Consider the following 20,445-nt stretch of genomic DNA (forward strand, 5'->3'; position numbering starts at 1 on the left):
AGACCGCTATCTATGGATGGAATTATCTCTTTCTTTTTGTCTGCCTCTCTGTTGATTAAGGGTGTGATCCACTGTAGGACACTGTCTTGTGACAGCCATATTAAAAATGTATTTTTAGGGCAACCGACTGAAAATGATGTCACCACTAGGGAGGATCTGATGTCTCAGAGAGATCGGACCTGTGTTGTTGTTGTTGGGTTTTTTGACAGTGCCGTACACTAGCCAATCAAACTGCATGTTGCATAACACTTTCTTGGTTCTTCTTCATTACTGCTTGCACCATCTGCTGCAAGTTGTAAACCTGTGGCATATAGTGGGAATAAAGGACTTGACCATGGTACTGCTATGCATCATCAGGAAACGTGACTCAGACATCTGCAATCAGTATGAGTCACACTGTACAGTCGGATGATCATGCCAGATACTGGATTACTGCCAGTGCCTTCAAACCTTAAGAGAAACTTTTTATTGCTGGATACCTTCAGTTGGCAGTGTGTACAGTCTCATGGCTTTCTGACTGAAACCATCACTGAAAAAAAAAAAGGACAGGTCGATAATATGCAGGATGCAATGGTAAGCTGATTTTTTTTTCTATTGCCATAGTCAGCTGAATTTCACAGTTAACTGAAGTCTGTGTTGCCAGTGATATAGGAAGCTGCATCTATGTAATCTTCTGATCCATAATCATGTGTATGAAGGTGGTAATCAAAAACTTTGAAAAAAAATCACAACCTCACTGCTCCTGTGTCTGGACATGTCATTGTTCATGACTGTATATGTCAAGTAATTAGTGTGCTTGTTATAGAGACTGAAGTCACTAGCAGTAGATAATGCACCACTTCTTGCCGATAAGGACAGTACAGTGTATGCACCAGTCTGCATCTGTGTGTCATGTTGTTTTGTTGGAGCTTTTTTAGATTATTGTCCACTTAATAAGTGCTGGTTTCTTTATGAAAATAGTTTACTTGTGGATGAAACATTGTTGATTATGCCATGCAGCATTTGTTGAAAAATTACATTACATTTGCCTGTTATATGCTTTTGTTATACAAGCTTTTGAGCAGCATTGTTTTATACAACTTGTCATAATCTTTGTTTCATATTTTTTTTATGGTCTGTGATAAAGGGTATGGAAGGGGTGGACCAGCAACATGTTTTGAGCATAATAGCTGGCTTTAGAATCATATACAATGTTTTTCTTCTTGAAGAGACTGTCTGGTGCCAAGTGTGATGTTTAGTCAGAAATACAACATATTGACGTTGTTAGTTTAGACATGTGTCAAAGAAATGCTTAGTGATATCATCCTGAAGTTGCCATCAGTGTTGACTTGGCATCAAACAATAGAAATGATGATGATAATTACATAGTAATATGAGTGGCCTTGTGAAGAGAACAATGGAGTGTTGTTTTAGCTGAGCAGAATTTTACATCTTAAAATGTTTCTTGTTTGGTTGTTTTTTTTGTTTTGTTTTTATGTGAACTTGTCTATTATATACAGTGTCTGTATTTCCACATTATACCGGAATTTGAATCATCTACCAGTGCATAACCCCCCCCCAAACACCTGCGATTTTACCCATGTAACACAGCTGTGATATCAGTTTATGATTAAAACATATTTTACATGTGTTTTTTTTTTAATTGGTTTGGTGAGGTTTTGTTTGATTTTGAGATTTTTTCTTTGTTTTTTGCTTTTTTTGGTTTTTTGTTTTGTTTCCCATGGCGATGAATTGTTTTGACTCCCGTGTTATAAACTCTTCTTCTTTGAACAGCGGGCACGAGTTGTAATGTGTGTGTGTGTGTGTGTGTGTGTGTGTGTGTGTGTTCTCCTCTGTCTGTTATATTCCTGTATGTGTCTCTGTCTCTCTCTCACTCTCGCTTTCTAACATTTTTTCAGTCTTTTGGTTATCATGTTTCTTTTTTTTTTCCTGAGGCTATGGTTTGTGTTTACCTCTGTGTGTGTTTGTGTAAGTGTGCGTATGTTGTGTGTGTGTGTGTGAATAGAATAGAATAGAATAGATTTTATTGTCATGAAACCGTAAGGTTTATAAGATTTGTTTGTCTACCAGGCTCTTCTCTATCTGTCTGTCTGTCTGCACATCTCTCTCTCTCTCTCTCTCTCTCTCTCTCTCTCTCTCTGTCTTCTCTTTGAGGAAGGGGTGGTCCACCCCTGTGTGTGTGTGTGTGTGTGTGTGTGTGTGTGTGTGTGTGTGTGTGTGTAAAGCACTGTGTGCTCAATGTAAGGAAGGGTATTAGTCATTCGGATGAGACAATAAATCAATTAAGGTCCTGCGTGCATGAACTTAACACACATCAAAGAAACCCACAGCAAGAAAAGGGTTGCCCATGGCGACATTGTGTAGAAAAATCCACTTTGATAATAAAACAAATACACTGACAGATAGGGGGGAAAAAAGGGAGGGGGTGCGGGGGTGGGGGTGGGGGGGGGGGGTTGCGGAGGGGGGGGGGGGGATTGTGGCTCTGCACTGTGCCAACACATTCTCTCCGAGAAGAGCAGCTTGAATTTCACTCCGAGAAATCTGCTGAGACAAAAAGTGATACAATACAGTACAATATAGTATAATCAAATACAACACAGATGTGTATGGTGGTTGTTGGTTGTTATTATTATCATGTTTCCCTCATTGTGCGAGTGTGTGTGTGTGTGTGTGTGTGTGTGTGTGTGTTCTCTTTGAGGAAAAAATGCCTGAATAATATGTAAATGAACACATGTTGCATGCTACATTTTGCTGTGACTCCTGTTAATTGTTGTGGGCCAGAGGCCTGACAATTAAAACATTTTTTTTTTTTTTACTTTGACTCTGTATCTTCTCTGTAGAGGACAGTGGCTGACAAACTGCTGCAGCTGAATACAGTGACAGAGTGTTGTTTGGCCACAAAGTTCTCAAGCTGAAATGGTTCAGAATACCATGCACCTCGATCCTTCCTCCTGACGGGCACCATAGCCGAATGGTTAAAGCGTTGGACTTTCGATCTGAGGGTCCCGGGTTCGAATCACGGTGACGGCGCCTGGTGGGTGAAGGGTGGAGATTTTTACGATCTCCCAGGTCAACACATGTGCAGACCTGCCAGTGCCTGAACCCCCTTCGTGTGTATACGCAAGCATAAGATCAAATACGCACGTTAAAGATCCTGTAATCCATGTCAGCGTTTGGTGGGTTATGGAAACAAGAACATACCCAGCATGCACACCCCCGAAAGCGGAGTATGGCTGCCTATATGGCGGGGTAAAAACGGTCATACACGTAAAAAGCCCACTCGCGTATATACGAGTGAACGTGGGAGTTGAAGCCCACGAACGCAGAAGAAGAAGAAGATCCTTCCTCCTGCTTCCCGTATATTTCTGGTTGTCATAACAAGTCACCGACTTTTTGTTTCCCCTTGTACACAAGGTTATATTTTGACATTTCACGACATCAGTGTGATTCAACATTCACATAGCAAAAACATTTGGTCCATCAATGATCATCGAAAAAAATCATTAATTTGTTGAGATACAAGGGTTATTTTTCAATATGCTAATACTTATAATAGTAATAATAAGATGAAGAACAATAACAAATAATAAAGAACAAGATACACAAGATACCAAATGTCACATCATGGCATGTATTCATGTTGACATAGCTTCAAGGAGCACCAGTGTTTTTTTTGTTTTTGTTTTTGTTGTTGTTGTTTTTATAAAGTGGTATTAAAGGATTAATATAATTATGTTATCCATTACCTGTGGCAGCTTACTTCTTTTATCAAAATTAATGTCACAGACATTTGCTTGTCTGACCGTAACAAAAATAAAAGCTGCTACAGGGGCATAGTTTACTATCAGCGAGCTCTCTTTGTATAGTTCCTGACTGTTGATGGTCATAGTTTCACTTCCAGTTTCTTGAGGAGGCATCGGAGCGTGTGGATTAATTGATCCATATTATATACCTACGACACACCATATCTGCTTTAAACAAAACAGACCCAGCATTCTGTTCAGGCCTTGACAGCCAAACATAGATTACAAACACTTCAGTTCAGTTCTGTTACTCAAGGTGGCATCACTTACTGCATTTGGACAAATCCTCATATGCTATACCACATCTGATATATATATATATATATATAATATATATATATATATATATTTAAGTTGATGCCTGTCCAGCAGCGTAACCCAGCGCTTAGTCAGGCCTTGAGAACTGAATATAAAATGAAATTAAATGCTTTTTTTTTAAGATGAATAAATAAATATAATAAATAAACAACTATATAAACACACACACGCACACACACACACACACACACACACACACACACACACACACACTCACGCATGCGAATGCGAGCATGCATGCACGTATCCCAGTCTGTGATGGTTTTGAATCGCCCTGCATGAGTCATTAGCGACTAAACATCGATAGATTCACTGACAGTGAATAAAATTAAAAGAAGAGTGAAATGAAATTAAGAGTTAGGGCATAAACATGAATAAAATGCCGTCGTTTGGTGCGGTGGGTGGAACATTTATTTCATACAATTAGGCTACGTTCCTGTCCTGTATCTGATCACACAACATTCACCAAGAAACCGCTCAGCCTACATGACTATATTATGTTGATGTGCGCACACTTGTTGGATTTGTTTGAAATTACAAACTGACGTTATCTCACGTTGTTGTTTTTGGTTTGTTTGTTTTTTTAATGCACAGCTTTGTCAGTTTAAAACAAAGAAAAAAATGTTATGGTAATGCAACACTTATCACTTTTCTATCACTGATCATCCAACACCAGATAGGTTTGTAAATCAGGTAGGTGCATGAATGGAACAAAACTACTGGTCAAGTGCAAACTGCACTGATATTGCACACAAAAATTGTTGTCGGTGGGTGTGTGGGTCATAGACATACATATAGTGTAAATATATTTCTCAGTGGGGTGGGGGTGGTGAGGATAGTTGTCCAGCACACGAACCCGATTGGCTGCCCGGCTATGAAAACCTGGTGGTGTGTGTCCATCGAGATCGATGATGACCATCGTTGTCATCCAGCTGGGGGATGGGGGGAGGGTGGTGGGGGGGGGGGATGCTCATGAATCTATCTGTCAGTGCGCAGATGGCTGAATAGTCCAATCTGCGCACGAAATGTTCGCTGACAGTTGGGGCAGACAAAGACAGGCATATCATTGTCAGGGAGCTTGTTTGCCCGTGACTTTCTGGCCTGCCTACACCTCAGTTGGATGACATTAATTTTGATTGGTTACTTGCTGCGTAAACCTGCACCTAGTTGTGATTGGCTACTTTATCGGGGGGCCATGCATGACTAGCGTTTGCCTTGTTTCACTGGCTGTTCTAATCAGAAAGTCGTGCTAATCGAATAGATTTCTCGAGATAACAGAAGGAGGAGGAATTCAGCATCTCAACGGAGCTTGGTCGGAAATTTTCAATTTCAGTTTTAAAAGCTGAAGGTGTCAAACCGAGTGAACTGATATGATACATGTAAGGCCTACGCTGCAGCATATATATATATCTATCTATCTATCTATCTATCTATATATATATATATATATATATATATATATATATATATATATATATATATATATATATAACCGGAGAGAAAAAGAAAGTGATTCAGTGGTCTTTTTCATTGCTTTTTTCGCTTTAAATAGCTTCACTTCTACGTCAGTTCTACTCTCTGCATATGGCCATTGCCGATAATCGATGTCTTCCAAAAATTAAGTGATTCAGTGTAACTGCATCGTAGAGATTCCAAGTGTTCTGTGTGGGTGTTTTTATTCTATTTTTTTTTTTTTTTTTTAATCCCTTTCCGTTGTTTATTTTAGATAGGCATGCAGCTCTAACGTTCTAGCTGGTTGTGTGGTGTTCTCTGCCGCTTGGTCCCAGCCACGATTTTCACGGTAGAACATGCAAACATTTTGAATATCACATGATTTATAGGAGAGAGAGAGAGAGAGAGAGAGAGAGAGTGTGTGTGTGTGTGTTCAGATCAGTACTGGCACACAATTAAAAAAGTAAGAAATACACACACACACACACACACACACACACACACACACACACACGCCCGTGCCGCACGCAGGCACGCACAGACTGAACTTGAAAGTGCAGGGAAGATCCAGGTAGGTAGGTAGAGGAGGGAACACAATGAACAGACCGCCTCCCTAGTAAGGGAGTGAAGAGCTCCAGCCTTTTTCGCCACGATGACTGCACGAGAGGTGAACAGGGCTTGCGGCAGAGTGGTCTTTTAGCCTGCGTTCAGTCATGCAGCAGGTACAGATAATGACAACGTCAGGCTGTGTGGGTGTCTCGCTGAAACGCCACACTCTCTGTCTTTTTGTTTTTGTTTTTTTTTTCTTTTCCTTGCTACCATTTTAGCTGTCAGGCAATGTTTTGTTTTGTTTTTGTTTTACCTGTAGGCTTCTGCTTCGACAGAAATGATGATGCAACAAATGCTCTACGAGAAAGAATGACTTGCTTCATATTACAGAGACGTTCAAGTTTTTATAATAGTTTGTTGTTGTAAGCGGGGTGTTAAACATCGACTGTCCTGAGCCAAGAGTATATATATGTGCAGTTTTGTTTTAGTTTGTTTTCATCTGTGCGTTGGAATACTTTGTAACATTTCGGGGGGAAAAAATAATAATCTAATGTCATGTGTGATCTGATTTCCGCAGTGTTGGAGAGTGCGACGTTTAGAGCGACTGCGACATCACTGATTGATATTATGCACAGTTTCGCTCTTTGACTTGTAAAGTCTGTGATTTATCCAGGCTGACAGTGACAATTATTTTAGGCACTTACAGTGCCGAGAAGGAAAAACAAGCATGAGAAACATGCATATAAAATAAGGCCCCTGCCTGCGCCGGTTTTAAAACAACTGTGTCCAGAAAAAAAAGAAAGAAAAAGACCTGCAATGTGAATGTCACGTGAATGGACTTAGGAATATCACCAGTGTACTTCAAAACAAACACTGAAACAGAAGAGAGAAAAAAAAGCCCTGAAATGAGTGACGTTTTGTGACGAGGGACAGAACCGCCAGGCTGAAATCCTCATTCTGACCAAGATGCTGCACGGAGGACATCTCAGTGCGATATCTGTCGTGTGGGTGGCCGTGCTGGTCATGACAGTTTCGCTCCTGCCCACCTCCTGTCCAGCCACACCCCCCTCTAGTAGTGGACCTCACGTGCAACCGGAAGCAAAAACAGGGGGAAGGACGGCGGAAGGGAGGAGAAAACTGGAGGAGATGGCACGTCACGGCGTAACTGATCCGCAAAAGCATGTATCACGGAAAACAGAAACATCGGAGTCCTTGCCGAACTATCGTGGAAGAATCCGCGAGGCGGTACGGAAACTGTTGGGATTCGGCCCGGAATCCTCTACCTCGGCGGAATCCTCTTCCTCGGCGGAATCCTCTTCCTCGGCGGTATCCTCTTCCTCCCCGGAATCCTCTTCCTGGGCGGTTTTGCCGACACGATCCCAGTTTCAGCCCGGCGCTGTGCGGAGACTGTTTCCTCCCACCCCGCCCCGGTACGTGCTGGACCTGTATGAGAAGTACCGCTCGGGCCAGACCCCCGTGGGCCAGCTGAACATGACCAACACTGTTCGAGCCATCCCGGCTGAAATCGGTGAGGGGATTTTCTCTACAGTGCAATCAGTGATTACAATGAATACAGTACAATGCATTTCAATACAATACAATGCAATGTCCTGATACATACCTTTTTAATCACAAAGAAACGGAGATTAAAGAACACACACACACAAACACACACACACACACACACACACACACACACACACACACACACACACACACACACACACAGTGTATTTCAAATAGGTACGTACATAATATTTTTTAAAATAATAATAATAATAAAAAGAAAAATAGATGTATGCTCTGTCTGCCTGCCTGCCTGTCTGTCAGTCAGTCAGTCAGTCAGTCAGTCTCTCTCTCTCTCTCTCTCTCTCTCTCTCTCGCTCTCCCCACCTCTTTTCAAAAACTCCATGTTGAAGGGAGAGAGAGAGAATGACAAATGCCAATGACAAAATTAATGTTTGACTATGACAAATGTTTTATTGAGGGTAGAATGGATAAGCTGGAAGCTTCTTTACACCATGCCCTCACACACGCATACACATACATACCGGGCGCATAATATAATAAATGAAATAAGTGTGAATGAATAAATGACATAGAACAAATTAAATAGATAATGATAACTACATAGACGGATGATTCAAAGACTACAATTACGCCGGGAAACATAATGAAAATCATACAAAACATTATCACATGAAAATTTTCAAACACTGTGTATGCACACACAGGCACCACACACATGTACTCGAACACACAAGCACATAGACATGCACACGCATACTATCACTGACACAGAGAGAGAGAGAGAGAGAGAGAGAGAGAGAGAGAGAGAGAGAGAGAGAATTCAAATGTTTTGTTGAAGGTAAAAGGACAAGCTAAAGGCTTCTTTGCTCTCATAAAAACGCAAAGAAGAACGAAAGATAATAGGTGAGAAAATGAGAGAGAAGGAGAAAAAAAATCAGATTGATCAAAATGGTGTTATGCCTTGTTTTAAAAAGATGATAAAACGAATAAAAACATAACGAAAACTGTGAGAGAGAGGGGCGGGGAGAGACAGACAGACAGACAGAATAAAAAGACATTGGATTGGGGTTAGAAATACGAACTACAGTTATTAAAGAAAATCCAGAGAGAGACACAGACACAGAGAGAGAGAGACAGAGAGAGAGAGAGAGAGAGAGAGAGAGAAGACAAGACAAGACTTCCCATAAGAGCGAGAGAGAGAGAGAGGGGGGGGGGGGTCTCAGAACAGAACACACTGCGTATGTATGTGAACAAGCACCACTGGTTCATGTTTGTCAGCTATGAGTGGAGTTCATCTGCATCCTCTTCCTCATTGTCATCTCACTCCAGTCCGGCTTTTTCATCAGCAAACCTCTCTCCTACTACCATGCAACCTCGTACACCCTGCTGCTCTCCCGAGAGTATTCCTCTTGTTTAAAGGCACCCACTTCCCTGGAGTTACCTTAGGAAGTCCTACTTTCACCCTGTTTTCATTCCGTACCAGATCATAACAAACTGTGGAGTGGTGGCCGAGAGGAAACGCGTCCACGTAGGAAGCGAGAGAATCTGAGCGCGCTGGTTCGAATCACGGCTCAGCCGCCGATATTTTCTCCCCCTCCACTAGACCTTGAGTGGTGGTCTGGACGCTAGTCATTCGGATGAGACTATAAACCGAGGTCCCGTGTGCAGCATGTACTTAGCGCACGTAAAAGAACCCACGGCAACAAAAGGGTTGTTCCTGGCAAAATTCTGTAGAAAAAATCCACTTCGATAGGAAAAACAAATAAAACTGCACGCAGGAAAAAATACAAAATAAAATAAAATAAAGGGTGGCGCTGTAGTATAGCGACGCGCTCTCCCTGGGGAGAGCAGCCCGAATTTCACACAGAGAAATCTGTTGTGATAAAAAGAAATACAAATACAAATGCAAATACAACTGACCGAACTCGTGATTAAAGGCCTCAATGTTGGGTACCGACTGTGGTATAAAGACTGGAGAGTATGGCTGTCATCAGCCACAACGTCTGGGTGCATCACATAAGCACACGTGCACGAAACTGGTCTTTCGTTTCTTACTAATTCCCCCCCTTTGTTTGACCTGCTGAAGATTATACTTCTTGCCCTGGCAGTGACTGGTGCATGGAGATGGTGTGAGTTGGTCATGCCTGGATTCCCTCTGCTACCCAGTTGTACAGAGCACATGTCAAATCCTCCAGAATATTCAGTGTGTGTGTGTGTGTGTGTGTGTGTGTGTGTGTGTGTGTGTGTGAACGAATGTGGCATTATGAAACTGTTAGCATCTTTGAAAAAAAAAAAAGTGTGTTGAATTCAAGTTTTGAAAGCCATGTCGTACTATCTACTGGAGTATCATAACTCCTTACATAGGCGAGAGAAGGTACAGGGAGTTAACCTTGCAATATCGATGAACGTTGGTGTGGATTTTACGATTAATACGATAGTAATGTGTGTGTGTGTGTGTGTGTGTGTTTGCGTGTGTGTGTGTGTGTGTGTGTGTGTGTGTGTGTGTGTGTGTGTGTGTGTGTGTGTGTGTGTGTGTGTGTGTGTGGATGCGCCGTATTGGGATATGTGAGTGTGGGTATGTGAACGCCTGTTTGAACATGAATGATTTTACAATTAAGTTATCTTTCCCCGGTACCAGTCATTCATTAGGCGGCCAATTAGAAGAACGACTAGAAATACGAATCGTAATTTACAGTTATCGCGTTTGTTGATTATTAATTCACTCCGCCTAATTTATCTCAATCTGCAAAATAAACAAAAAGCATGGTTAGATTGACAACAACATTAATTACCTTTGTCAGTTGTTCGGAGGGAGAAATGAATTGGGGCCGGTTTTTCTTCAAGCAGATGTATCCACCATCTACCATCACCCCCCACACTCCCCCCCCCACACACACTCACACACACACACATGCGCGCGCGCAAGCACACCGTGGCACGCATGCATATACATTAACACAGTCAGTTAAGATGAAAACATGCACTAATGTTAATTGGCCATCACTGTCATGAATCTACAGTTTTGTCTCTGTCAGCAAAACGGGATTCGCTCTGACAACACACACAATAAGATTATAATAATGATAATAATAATAATGATAATAATAATAATAATAATGAATTTGTTTAAAAACCACCCTACGCTTTTACCATCGGACATTCCTCGGGACTGGGTGTGGATGGGTATCACATTTGGCGTGGGAGATGAACATTATTGTCAGTGTAGATTGGGTGTGGATGGGTATCACATTTGGCATGGGAAATGAACATTATTGTCAGTGTGGACTGGGTGTGGATGGGTATCACATTTGACATGGGAAATGAACAACATTGTCAGTGTTCCGGCAAAAGCTGGTATCGTGTGGAATCTTCAGTGCCAACGCCTTGTCATAAATAGTTCTGTGGCACGCGACTGACTGCTCGTTCATGTCAGCAGGCGGTCAGACCCGTCAGCACACCCGACAAAATGTACGAAAGAATGGCCATTGTTATTTGGGGGAGAGAAAAAAAAGAACGAAAGAAAAGGACAGAAAATAGGTGTGTCCCCAAAAAAAAGGGGGGGGGAGGGAGGGCGCGGGGAGGGTCGGGGGGTGGGGGCGTGGGGGTGGGTGGGTCGGGGCTTTGGGGAAGGAAAGAATGGTTTACGAGGACCGAAGAAGTGTGAAAGAACTTTTACCAAGATATGAGTCAGAGATTCAACAAGAGCGGCAAGGCCTTCAAGACTCACTTGTGATACACTTAAAAAAAAAAAAAAAAAAAAATCCAAGCTTTTTATGTATTGAGTATAATTTCAAAATGTAATGTTTAAGATGAGAAAGATCAGTTTAAAGCAAATTAAGTCCCCTTGCATTAATTACAGAGTAATTTCCCTTTTTTACACTCTGCACCAAAACGTTTGCAAAATAAATAAAACTTCCATGCTTAGCAAAAGAAGTTCCTGTTTGAACAAAAAATGATAATAATGACTGCTCTTGTTGTTGGGTCAGAATATCAGATCAAAGTGCCAAGTTTAGAGAATACAAAAAATATAAATATAACAGTAAATGCAGTTTGCATATAATTAGGCTTCTTTTGTGTGTGTGTGTGTGTGTGTGTGTGTGTGCCCATCCAGGAGGTGCAATATTGTTTTAACTCACTCAGTACGGCCAGTCCTCTCTTCTCCTCTACACAGACCCCTCGGATGTCCAGTGGGTGTCTGAATGACCCAACCTTTAGCTTCCGTCGTCAGAATTGTGGTATTCTTTGTCAACATTCACGTCTTCAGTATAAGAGCCTTCCGCTTGCAATATTTTGATGATGGTAATTGGGGTGAAACGCTGTTAACGTCGTCTCTTTCGCCGTTCGTATGGAAAGAGTTAAACAAGATGACTGGAAATAACTGAATTTTTCCTATTTTTATGCCTAATTTGGAGTCAACTGACAGAGTATTTGCAGAGAAAATGTCAATGTTAAAGTTTACCACGGACACACAGACACAGACACACACACACACACACACACACACACACACACACACACACACACACACACACACAGAGACAACCGAACACCTGATTAAAACATAGACTCACTTTGTTTACACAAGTGAGTCAAAAATGCATATCATATTGGGGTCGGATGAAGTTTTAGTGGTGATGAGAATGAACAACTTTTGGTGCATAATCTCTTGTATAGAACGGCCCAGAAAAGTGGAATGAACCTGCATGGGGACTTGAAGAAGAGTCACAGTGGCCCGTTCAATTACAAAATCAAAACAAGCAAACAAACCAAACAAACGAACAAAAATGTTTTGTCAAGGCAATCAGGGACACCACAGACAATGAGCGCTGTATTGACGATTCGTACCCATTCCCATCAGTTTCAGTTTCAGTTTCAGTAGCTCAAGGAGGCGTCACTGCGTTCGGACAAATCCATATACGCTACACCACATCTGCCAAGCAGATGCCTGACCAGCAGCGTAACCCAACGCGCTTAGTCAGGCCTTGAGGAAAAAAAGGTGAATAAATGATAGATAAGTTTACACAAATAAATAAATAAATAATAACTATAATGTAAAAATAAATAAATAAATAAAGAAAGAACAATGATGATAAATAAGCAAACAGATGTAAAACATGAAGACACACATTCACATATACACCCACACATGCATAACAGATATGCACCGAACATGCAGTTTCACAGATATGAAAGCACAGTCAAATACATATAAACGTACATGAGCTCCAACACACACACACACACACACACACCACACATTACCCTGCACCTCCTCTACCCCCTCCTCCACACACTCATTTCTAGTCTACGTATCACAACTTCCACGGCACACACACACACACACACACACACACACACAGATGAACACTTACCGCTTACGAGGCGAAAGGCCGACAACAACAGCAACAGCTTGTTTGGGTGTTTGTCTGCAGGTGATGTGAGCGGAGAAGTTATGTTCATCTTCAGCCTCTCCTCCGTCCCCACCACCGAGCGGCTGCTGCATGCGTACCTTCACTTCTACAAGCGGAAGTCTGGTCACCGGAAGCAACGTACTCGCGTCGACACGGAACTGGCTGTGTACGAGGTAACTCCCCACTACCTCAGCCAGACAGGGGCCATTAACATGCAGTCGTCAGTGCAGGGGTGGCAGTGGTACAGGATCACGGACGCCGTTCTCCGCTGCCTGCCGGTAGACAAGGAACACCCTCACGTATTTGCCCTGGCTGTCAGAGGAGAGAAGCCAGAGTATCGTAGCGTCAGAGGATCCGCATCAGCGTTGCAAAAATTTGTAGATCACCATTCACTGCCATACCTTATTCTCTACTCCAATGAAACTGAGAATGTTGACCTTGAAGAGTTAGACATCGTGGCTGAAAGACTCCAACAAACCGCTGATTTTGGCAGACTGAGTCCACGAAATGATGAAGTTCGTGAAGCGAGAAACAAAGCGGAAAATCAGAAAAATGATGGTAATATTCGTGATGACTTTTTCCCAAATGGTGTTAACAATGGCCCATTAACTGATGAACTGATTGCTGAAGAACGTTCAAATACAGACATTTCCTATAGTATGGGTAGCAAAATTCACTACGTCCATCACAGGCATACCAGTCATTACCCAAACACTGCCGAAAACGAAACGTTCAGTTTGAACTTAGATGAAACAAACTTTGACGTGTCCACACAAAGACAATACTCCCCAGTTTCACCAGCAAACCAAAATAACAGGCTGTATACAAAAGAGACACACGGAGATACAGTGTTACTATCACTTTTGTCACCAAGAAGTAAGCGTTCAATACTCACCAACGAAATTCCAAAAGACAACTCAGATTACCAGACCAAATCGCATCATCGTTCCAACTTTCCTTTAACAAAACCAGAGATGCTGGTTCCACGAAACGAACGCCATAATCGCCAAAGACCGGAACAAAGCCTGAAGGCCCTTCCGCACTCACCAAGACACGCGAAGACTGAAACTAGAAAACGGCAACGACAACGCAAGCGGAAGAGCGACCGGCGCAGAAAGAAGAACAGACAACATCTCCGGCGGCCGCAGCGATCGAGGGACTCGGGGAGACAGTCTGGCTGTTCCAGACACCGGTCAGAAACACGACTGCTCGAGGCGCCGCCTGGTGGTAGATTTTGCTGACATAGGATGGGGAGACTGGATCATCTCTCCCAAGTCATTCGAAGCCCATTATTGTTCTGGGGCTTGTTCTTTCCCACTGACAAAGGTAAGCTGTTCAAATGTGTGCGGTGGTTCAAACAGATACTGTTCGTAAATTAACACAGGCTCTCGATTTTATAAAGCCTGAAGTAGTCTGCCATTTTAATGAGCCGGGGAACGTCTCCAGATTATGATGTAGGATGTAGGCTTTATATGTCTTTGTTTTCCTAAAATTGATACCAGACAGCATTTGATTCGAACCATCACCACTCAACTGACAACAACAATGTTCAGTTGGACTCCGGTTTCTCGTGTCACCGACCGGACGATGGTTATCTGCATTTGCTCCTTTCTCCAATAAGGACAGCATTCTTTGATGAACTACAATACTGAGGCTCCAAATCTCCGATAAAACTGAGCACACACACACGCGCGCGCGCACGCACACACACACACACAGACACTCACACACACTGACATACACACACACGCGCACGCACGTACGTACTGTACGCACGCACGCACGCATGCACACACATACACACACACATACAGACACACACAGACACACACACACACACACACATACAGACACACAGACACATACAGACACACACACACACACACACACACACACACACACACACACACACACACACACAGCGATTTTGCCCGACTGCTAAGTTTTGCTGTCTCGCCCTTTCCTTGCCGAAATCACGAAGCAGCCACGAGTGTATTGACATAAATTATTATGCCAGTCTTTCTTCTTCTTCTTCTTCTTCTTCCACACTACGCGACGGTAGTTCTTTCCCTGGATACAGAAGCTATAATTTTCTCAGGCAATGATTCGTTTCTTGTTGCACACGTCGGTTTCCTAACTGAACCCGGCTGAATACCCGTTAAAGGTCAAGGACAGTGATGTTGCTTTTGGTTCGGTGGCATGTCCGTGCAAAACTGTTTGATGGTATCGCGAGAAAGGGATTAGTTTTACGACAACATGTCAAGCACCCTATTTACATCTTCACACATGCACACACACACACACACACACACACACACACACACACACAAAGTCGGTGACTTCTTCTACAGCTTCTGTCGCACGTCATCGTTCACGGTCTGTCGACTCTTGTTAGAAAGTCGGTGTGCTTTTTCCGGCTCCGTTCTTTGGTTATTCGTGTGAGTGATTATTTGCTGATAACTAAGGTCGAGCATTCGGCTTTGCAATTCCTGCCCCACCCTTATACTTTCTGTCTGTCTGTCTGTCTGTCTGTCTGTTCTCTTGGTCTCTCTTTCTCTCTCTACCCTCTTTCACTCTCAAACGGATGCGCCAAAATCATAAAACTAGATAATCTATTATGATAATTGTTACTTTGACTTACAGAACAATGTTGATATGGAAAAATCTGGTTCCTTTAAACTACTTGGTCTTAATATTGATTTTTCACTTAAAAAAAGAAAAGAAAAAAAAGAGAAAAAAAAACCACTATCGTGGTCTCATCATGTCTCTGCTTGATGAAAGAAAACTGCCGATCAAGAAAACTATTTCAGCTCAACAGGATTTAACATTTTCTTAATCAACATAACCCTTTTTATGAACACATTCAACCTGACAGTGACTATGCAGCTCAGAATTCTTAGGCCTCACAAGTTAAAAGACTCAGTGAAATCTCTTATGAGCACGTGCAAACATTCTCTAAAGCTCATTGTCGTAACCAAAATATTCCAATAGTCTAGTCAAGCGTATGACTGCAAAGAACCGAAAACTATTCCTTGTCATTCATCTTTAATGAGGGCATTTTCGTGTACTGACAAAAATATGAAGAATTTACCATAGTAACCGTCTTTCTTTCTTTCCGTTACACTACCAACATCGACTTGCCGATGACTCCGTCGTGGTTGATGCATCAGTGCTGGGTATTTTCGTGTCTCCGTAACCCACCAAGCATGGATTACCGGGTCTTTAACTCTCTCCATACGAACGGCGAAAGAGACGACGTTAACAGCGTTTCACCCCAATTACCATCATCAAAATATTGCAAGCGGAAGGCTCTTATACTGAAGAGGTGAATGTTGACAAAGAATACCACAATTCTGACGACGGAAGCTAAAGGTTTGGGTCATTCAGACACCCACTGGACATCCTGAGGGGTCTGTGTAGAGGAGAAGAGAGGACTGGCCGTACTGAGTGAGTTAACGTACGCATTTGATCTTCTGTGTGTGTATACACCAGAATGGGGTTCACGCACTAGCAGGTCTGCACATAGGTTGACCTCTGAGATCGGAAATATATCCACCCTTTACCCACCAGGCGCCGTTACCGAGATTCGAACCCGGGACCTTCAGATTGAAAGTAGTCCAACTGACGCTTAACCACTCGGCTGTTGCGCCCGTCTTATCTGTACTATAAATTTTTACTCCCCCCAAACCCCCAAGAACTATCTGTAGTATTAATTTTTACTCCTCACCAATGAACAAACCGTTTCTTATCATCTCTCAAGGCTTATTCTGGTGGTAAACTATCCCCGATTATTCGAGATAAACAATCCCCGATTATCCGAAGTCTAACTCAGTATCCTTCGCAAAAGCGTACAAGAATATCTAATGAACAATTGTGATTACCTCATGAATTTTCTGCCATGCTATGTCTGAGCTTTAAATAAATCTATTAATGAATATTGTTCGTTTGCTTAATTGCTCTCCAACAAGGTGTGCTCAGGGGAAAGGGTGGCGAATTGCTAGGTGAATTACAGTGTGTGGGTAAGTGTATATATAATTATATATATATATAATTATGCTGTAAATTACCTTGTAAACGCCCATAATCTAGCAAATACCTACCCACCACTTTGAAAAAAATATATAATATCAGGAACTAATGATCATTCAGTTTTCTACTGTGATCGTATTGCTTTACAAAGCAGGACTGATTTAGATCCAGAATTAGATTATAGGTATACAACGTCTGCATAATCATGTCGATGTGTCATTGAAAACCCAAGTGTGATAATGACTTGCTCCATAATGTAATGTCTTGTTTCAGTAGATAGCGTTTTGTTCTCTTCCCCCTCCTCTCTGTCTCTCTCTAACACACACACACACACACACACACACACACACACACACACACACTGAAGCTGGCCAGTATTCGACGTCGAGTCATTAATTATTCATAGGCTGTTACCGGGAGGAAGTGAACATCTGTGAACAAAGTCAAATGGTGTCCATCAATTACAGAAGCAAGTGTTTGTTGTTGTTGTTGTTGTTTTTAACATTTTATTTTAATCATTCAAACTGTCTGATAACTTTGACAATTTTTCTGTGTATTTTCACAAAATCATCATAAGATCCCGTGTGTAAATAAGCAAGAATTAACAGGACGCACCTGATTCAACAGCACGTGCTATCTTCTTACCATAGACTTAACCCTGTTTCTTCATGTGTTCTTCACCTATACAGACTGGCTACAGACAAAAACGTCACTGCCTGATTGGTAAGTTTTGCAAAAACTTTTCTTTGTCAAGTTCACACACGAGACAAAGCCAGATACGAAATATTCTTCGCCGAGTTCTTTCACAAACCCTCCACTGTTTTTTTTCCCCATGTAACATAACGTTCACAGCTTGTGGACATGATGACGTCACTTTCTTAAGCAAGTGTTTCGTTGACTATTTATTGTACTCGGTCGGTAGGCCTTGTTTGCCCAATCTGTCGAAGACGACAGTGTACCTGTATACCTACCTATACGTAAGCACAATCACTGACTGGCGTAGCGTAATTTGTTGCATTTTGACTGACACAGTTAACAGACTTTGTGCATGACTAAAGAGGGTGGTGAGGGGCTACGGGGAGGAGAGGATTACACAGATGATCCATACACAATTCTGATGTCGACCTCCGCAAAACCGTCTGTTGACCTCTACATGCAGCGGTACTGCCCGGGCCATTCCGCTAACAAAACGAGACCTTTGGCTCACTTGAACGTGTGTAAGTCCCTGAGTTCATTCCCGTCTCCAGCAAGTGGATCAATCAGCTCTCTGTGGCTAGGCGACGGTGGAACTGAGGTGGGCGGAGAGGTGGTGACAGAAGACCACTATGGAGGAGAAAGCCGCAAATCCACTTTGCTTCTCCTGCATCCAATGTTATCGCTGATCTCCCGTGGAGTTGAGGTCAATCTATCGTGGGTCCCACAAAGCCTTTCATGCAGGCACGGGGTTCCGATCTGGCAGTCACCTGCTTTTCCTTTCCTTTTGACCCCCCCCCCCTCCCACCTAACCCTCCTCCCCCCTTCCCCCCTACGGAGTGCACTGAAAATTGATGTATTTCTGGGGGTGTCAGCTCTGATCATGAGCACACAAACAACAATACGTCATGCGAGCGCATGGCACTAAAAATATATACATACAGGGATGCAGCGCGTGGGCGTACATGCACAGTCTTTCCCAGTTGTTTTTTTTTTTTTTTCCCCGAAGTATCAAAAGTAATCTCTCTCTCTCTCTCTCTCTCTCTCTCTCTCTCTCTCTCTCTCTCTCTCTCTCTCTCTTCTCTCTCAATGACATGTCACAAGAGATAAATATTGACAGATAAATGAATTTCCCGTGTTTCAGAACAGCTGGCGAGAAAAACCATAAGATGGAAATGCAGAGAAGTAGGCTTAAATATGTTTTTTCAAACATCGGGCATCATCCTTTCTTTTGCCACATTATTCTGTACACACATTCTGTTCCTTTCTCCTGTCTTTCTTGGCGGCACATTCCCACCTCCCTACAACACGGGATCACCAGCTGTTGACCACCGGAACTGGTCAGTGTACCAGTGCTTGCCTTCTCCTTGACCTGTCACATGACCCAGTGAAGGGTCGTCGGGGCACCGCAGATGGTTTCCAGACGAGTTCTCTCCATCGGTTCCTGTCTCTTGCAGCTCTCTGTGAATCTGGGACAGGTTCTGCCCATTCTTTAATGTTGTCCTGTAACATTTTCTTTTACCTCCCTCTCTTCCTACTGGCTGGTACGGTGTACCAGTGCTTGCCTTGTTTGATTGAAAAACTGTAGATTTGTATTACGTTAGATGACAGACAGACTGACAAACCGACGGTCAGACCCGAACGACACACGAACTGAATCATTATACCCAGCGATTGACAGGATTTATTATTAGTAATGAACCTGTTATGTCATGAAACCGTGTACAAATGACCTGTTGGACTGAATGTTGCAGAGGATGCGTCCCTCCAATCACGCCACCATCCAGAGCGTCCTCTCCGCCATCGGTCCGCCCCGCAAGGTGCCTCCTCCCTGCTGCGTGCCCGACACCCTCACCTCCCTCACCCTCCTCTACTTTGACGAGCGTCAGAACGTGGTGCTGAAGAACTACCCTGGCATGAGCGTGCAGTCGTGTGCCTGCAGGTAGTCACAGCTAGGCGACTACGCTGTTTCCTGGCCGGGCCTGCTACGTCTGGAAATCTGGATGCAAAAAGATACCAGCGTGTGATCGACGCGTGTATACGAAATCACATGACTTGATGTGTGTGGGGGAGGGATGGGCTGAAGGTGGCGCCGTGGCGGCGGCCTATACTCTGTACATTGAAACTACAATTATGTACACTGGAAGACAGTACACAGACGGAAACAAATGGGGAATGTAGGCCTACGGTCTCGATTGATGTTGTTGATAGTGTGGTAGCTGTTTCTATTTGAGTAAGTCAGAGGAACTGCATGTTTTAACCGAAGATACGTACACAAGAAGCCTCGGTGCGCGCGGCACAAAACTGACATCACAGTATGGCACTTAAGTGATGACAAGATTATTATTTTGTCATTTGCTGCAGTACGACGAAATGAAAAACAGATTGAACAAAGCAGTCAGTGTACTACATTGCTTTGTCACAGCCCATGACTGCATGTAGTCTGGCCTGGTTTTGTGAACACACAATTATGTTGGATAAGAAATAATTTGTTTGAGGTACAAGAGGGGGAGGGGGCGTTGGGGGGAATGGGGGGGTGGCAGTTTGTTTCTTGTGAAGTGTCACTCAGCGGCCCATTTTATTTTATTTTATCTTATTTTTTCAGTGAGGAGGAAGGTGGCAGAATGGATAAAACGTTTCTATGCCAGTACCGTGTCCGT

General features: G+C 42.9%; 1 protein-coding gene across 1 annotated transcript; it reads left to right on the forward strand.

Annotated features, from left to right (window-relative positions):
• Positions 1-6,225: 6,225 nt before the first annotated feature.
• Positions 6,226-19,731, forward strand: LOC143291953 (bone morphogenetic protein 3-like). The gene is made up of 5 exons (XM_076602103.1): positions 6,226-6,240; positions 7,056-7,650; positions 13,085-13,582; positions 14,115-14,389; positions 19,540-19,731. The coding sequence occupies exons 1-5, from the start codon at positions 6,226-6,228 to the stop codon at positions 19,729-19,731; spliced, it is 1,575 nt and encodes a 524-aa protein (XP_076458218.1).
• The last annotated feature ends 714 nt before the right edge of the window (positions 19,732-20,445 follow it).

This window comes from Babylonia areolata, chromosome 18 (assembly GCF_041734735.1).
Source record: "Babylonia areolata isolate BAREFJ2019XMU chromosome 18, ASM4173473v1, whole genome shotgun sequence".
NCBI classification, from domain to species: domain Eukaryota; kingdom Metazoa; phylum Mollusca; class Gastropoda; order Neogastropoda; family Buccinidae; genus Babylonia; species Babylonia areolata.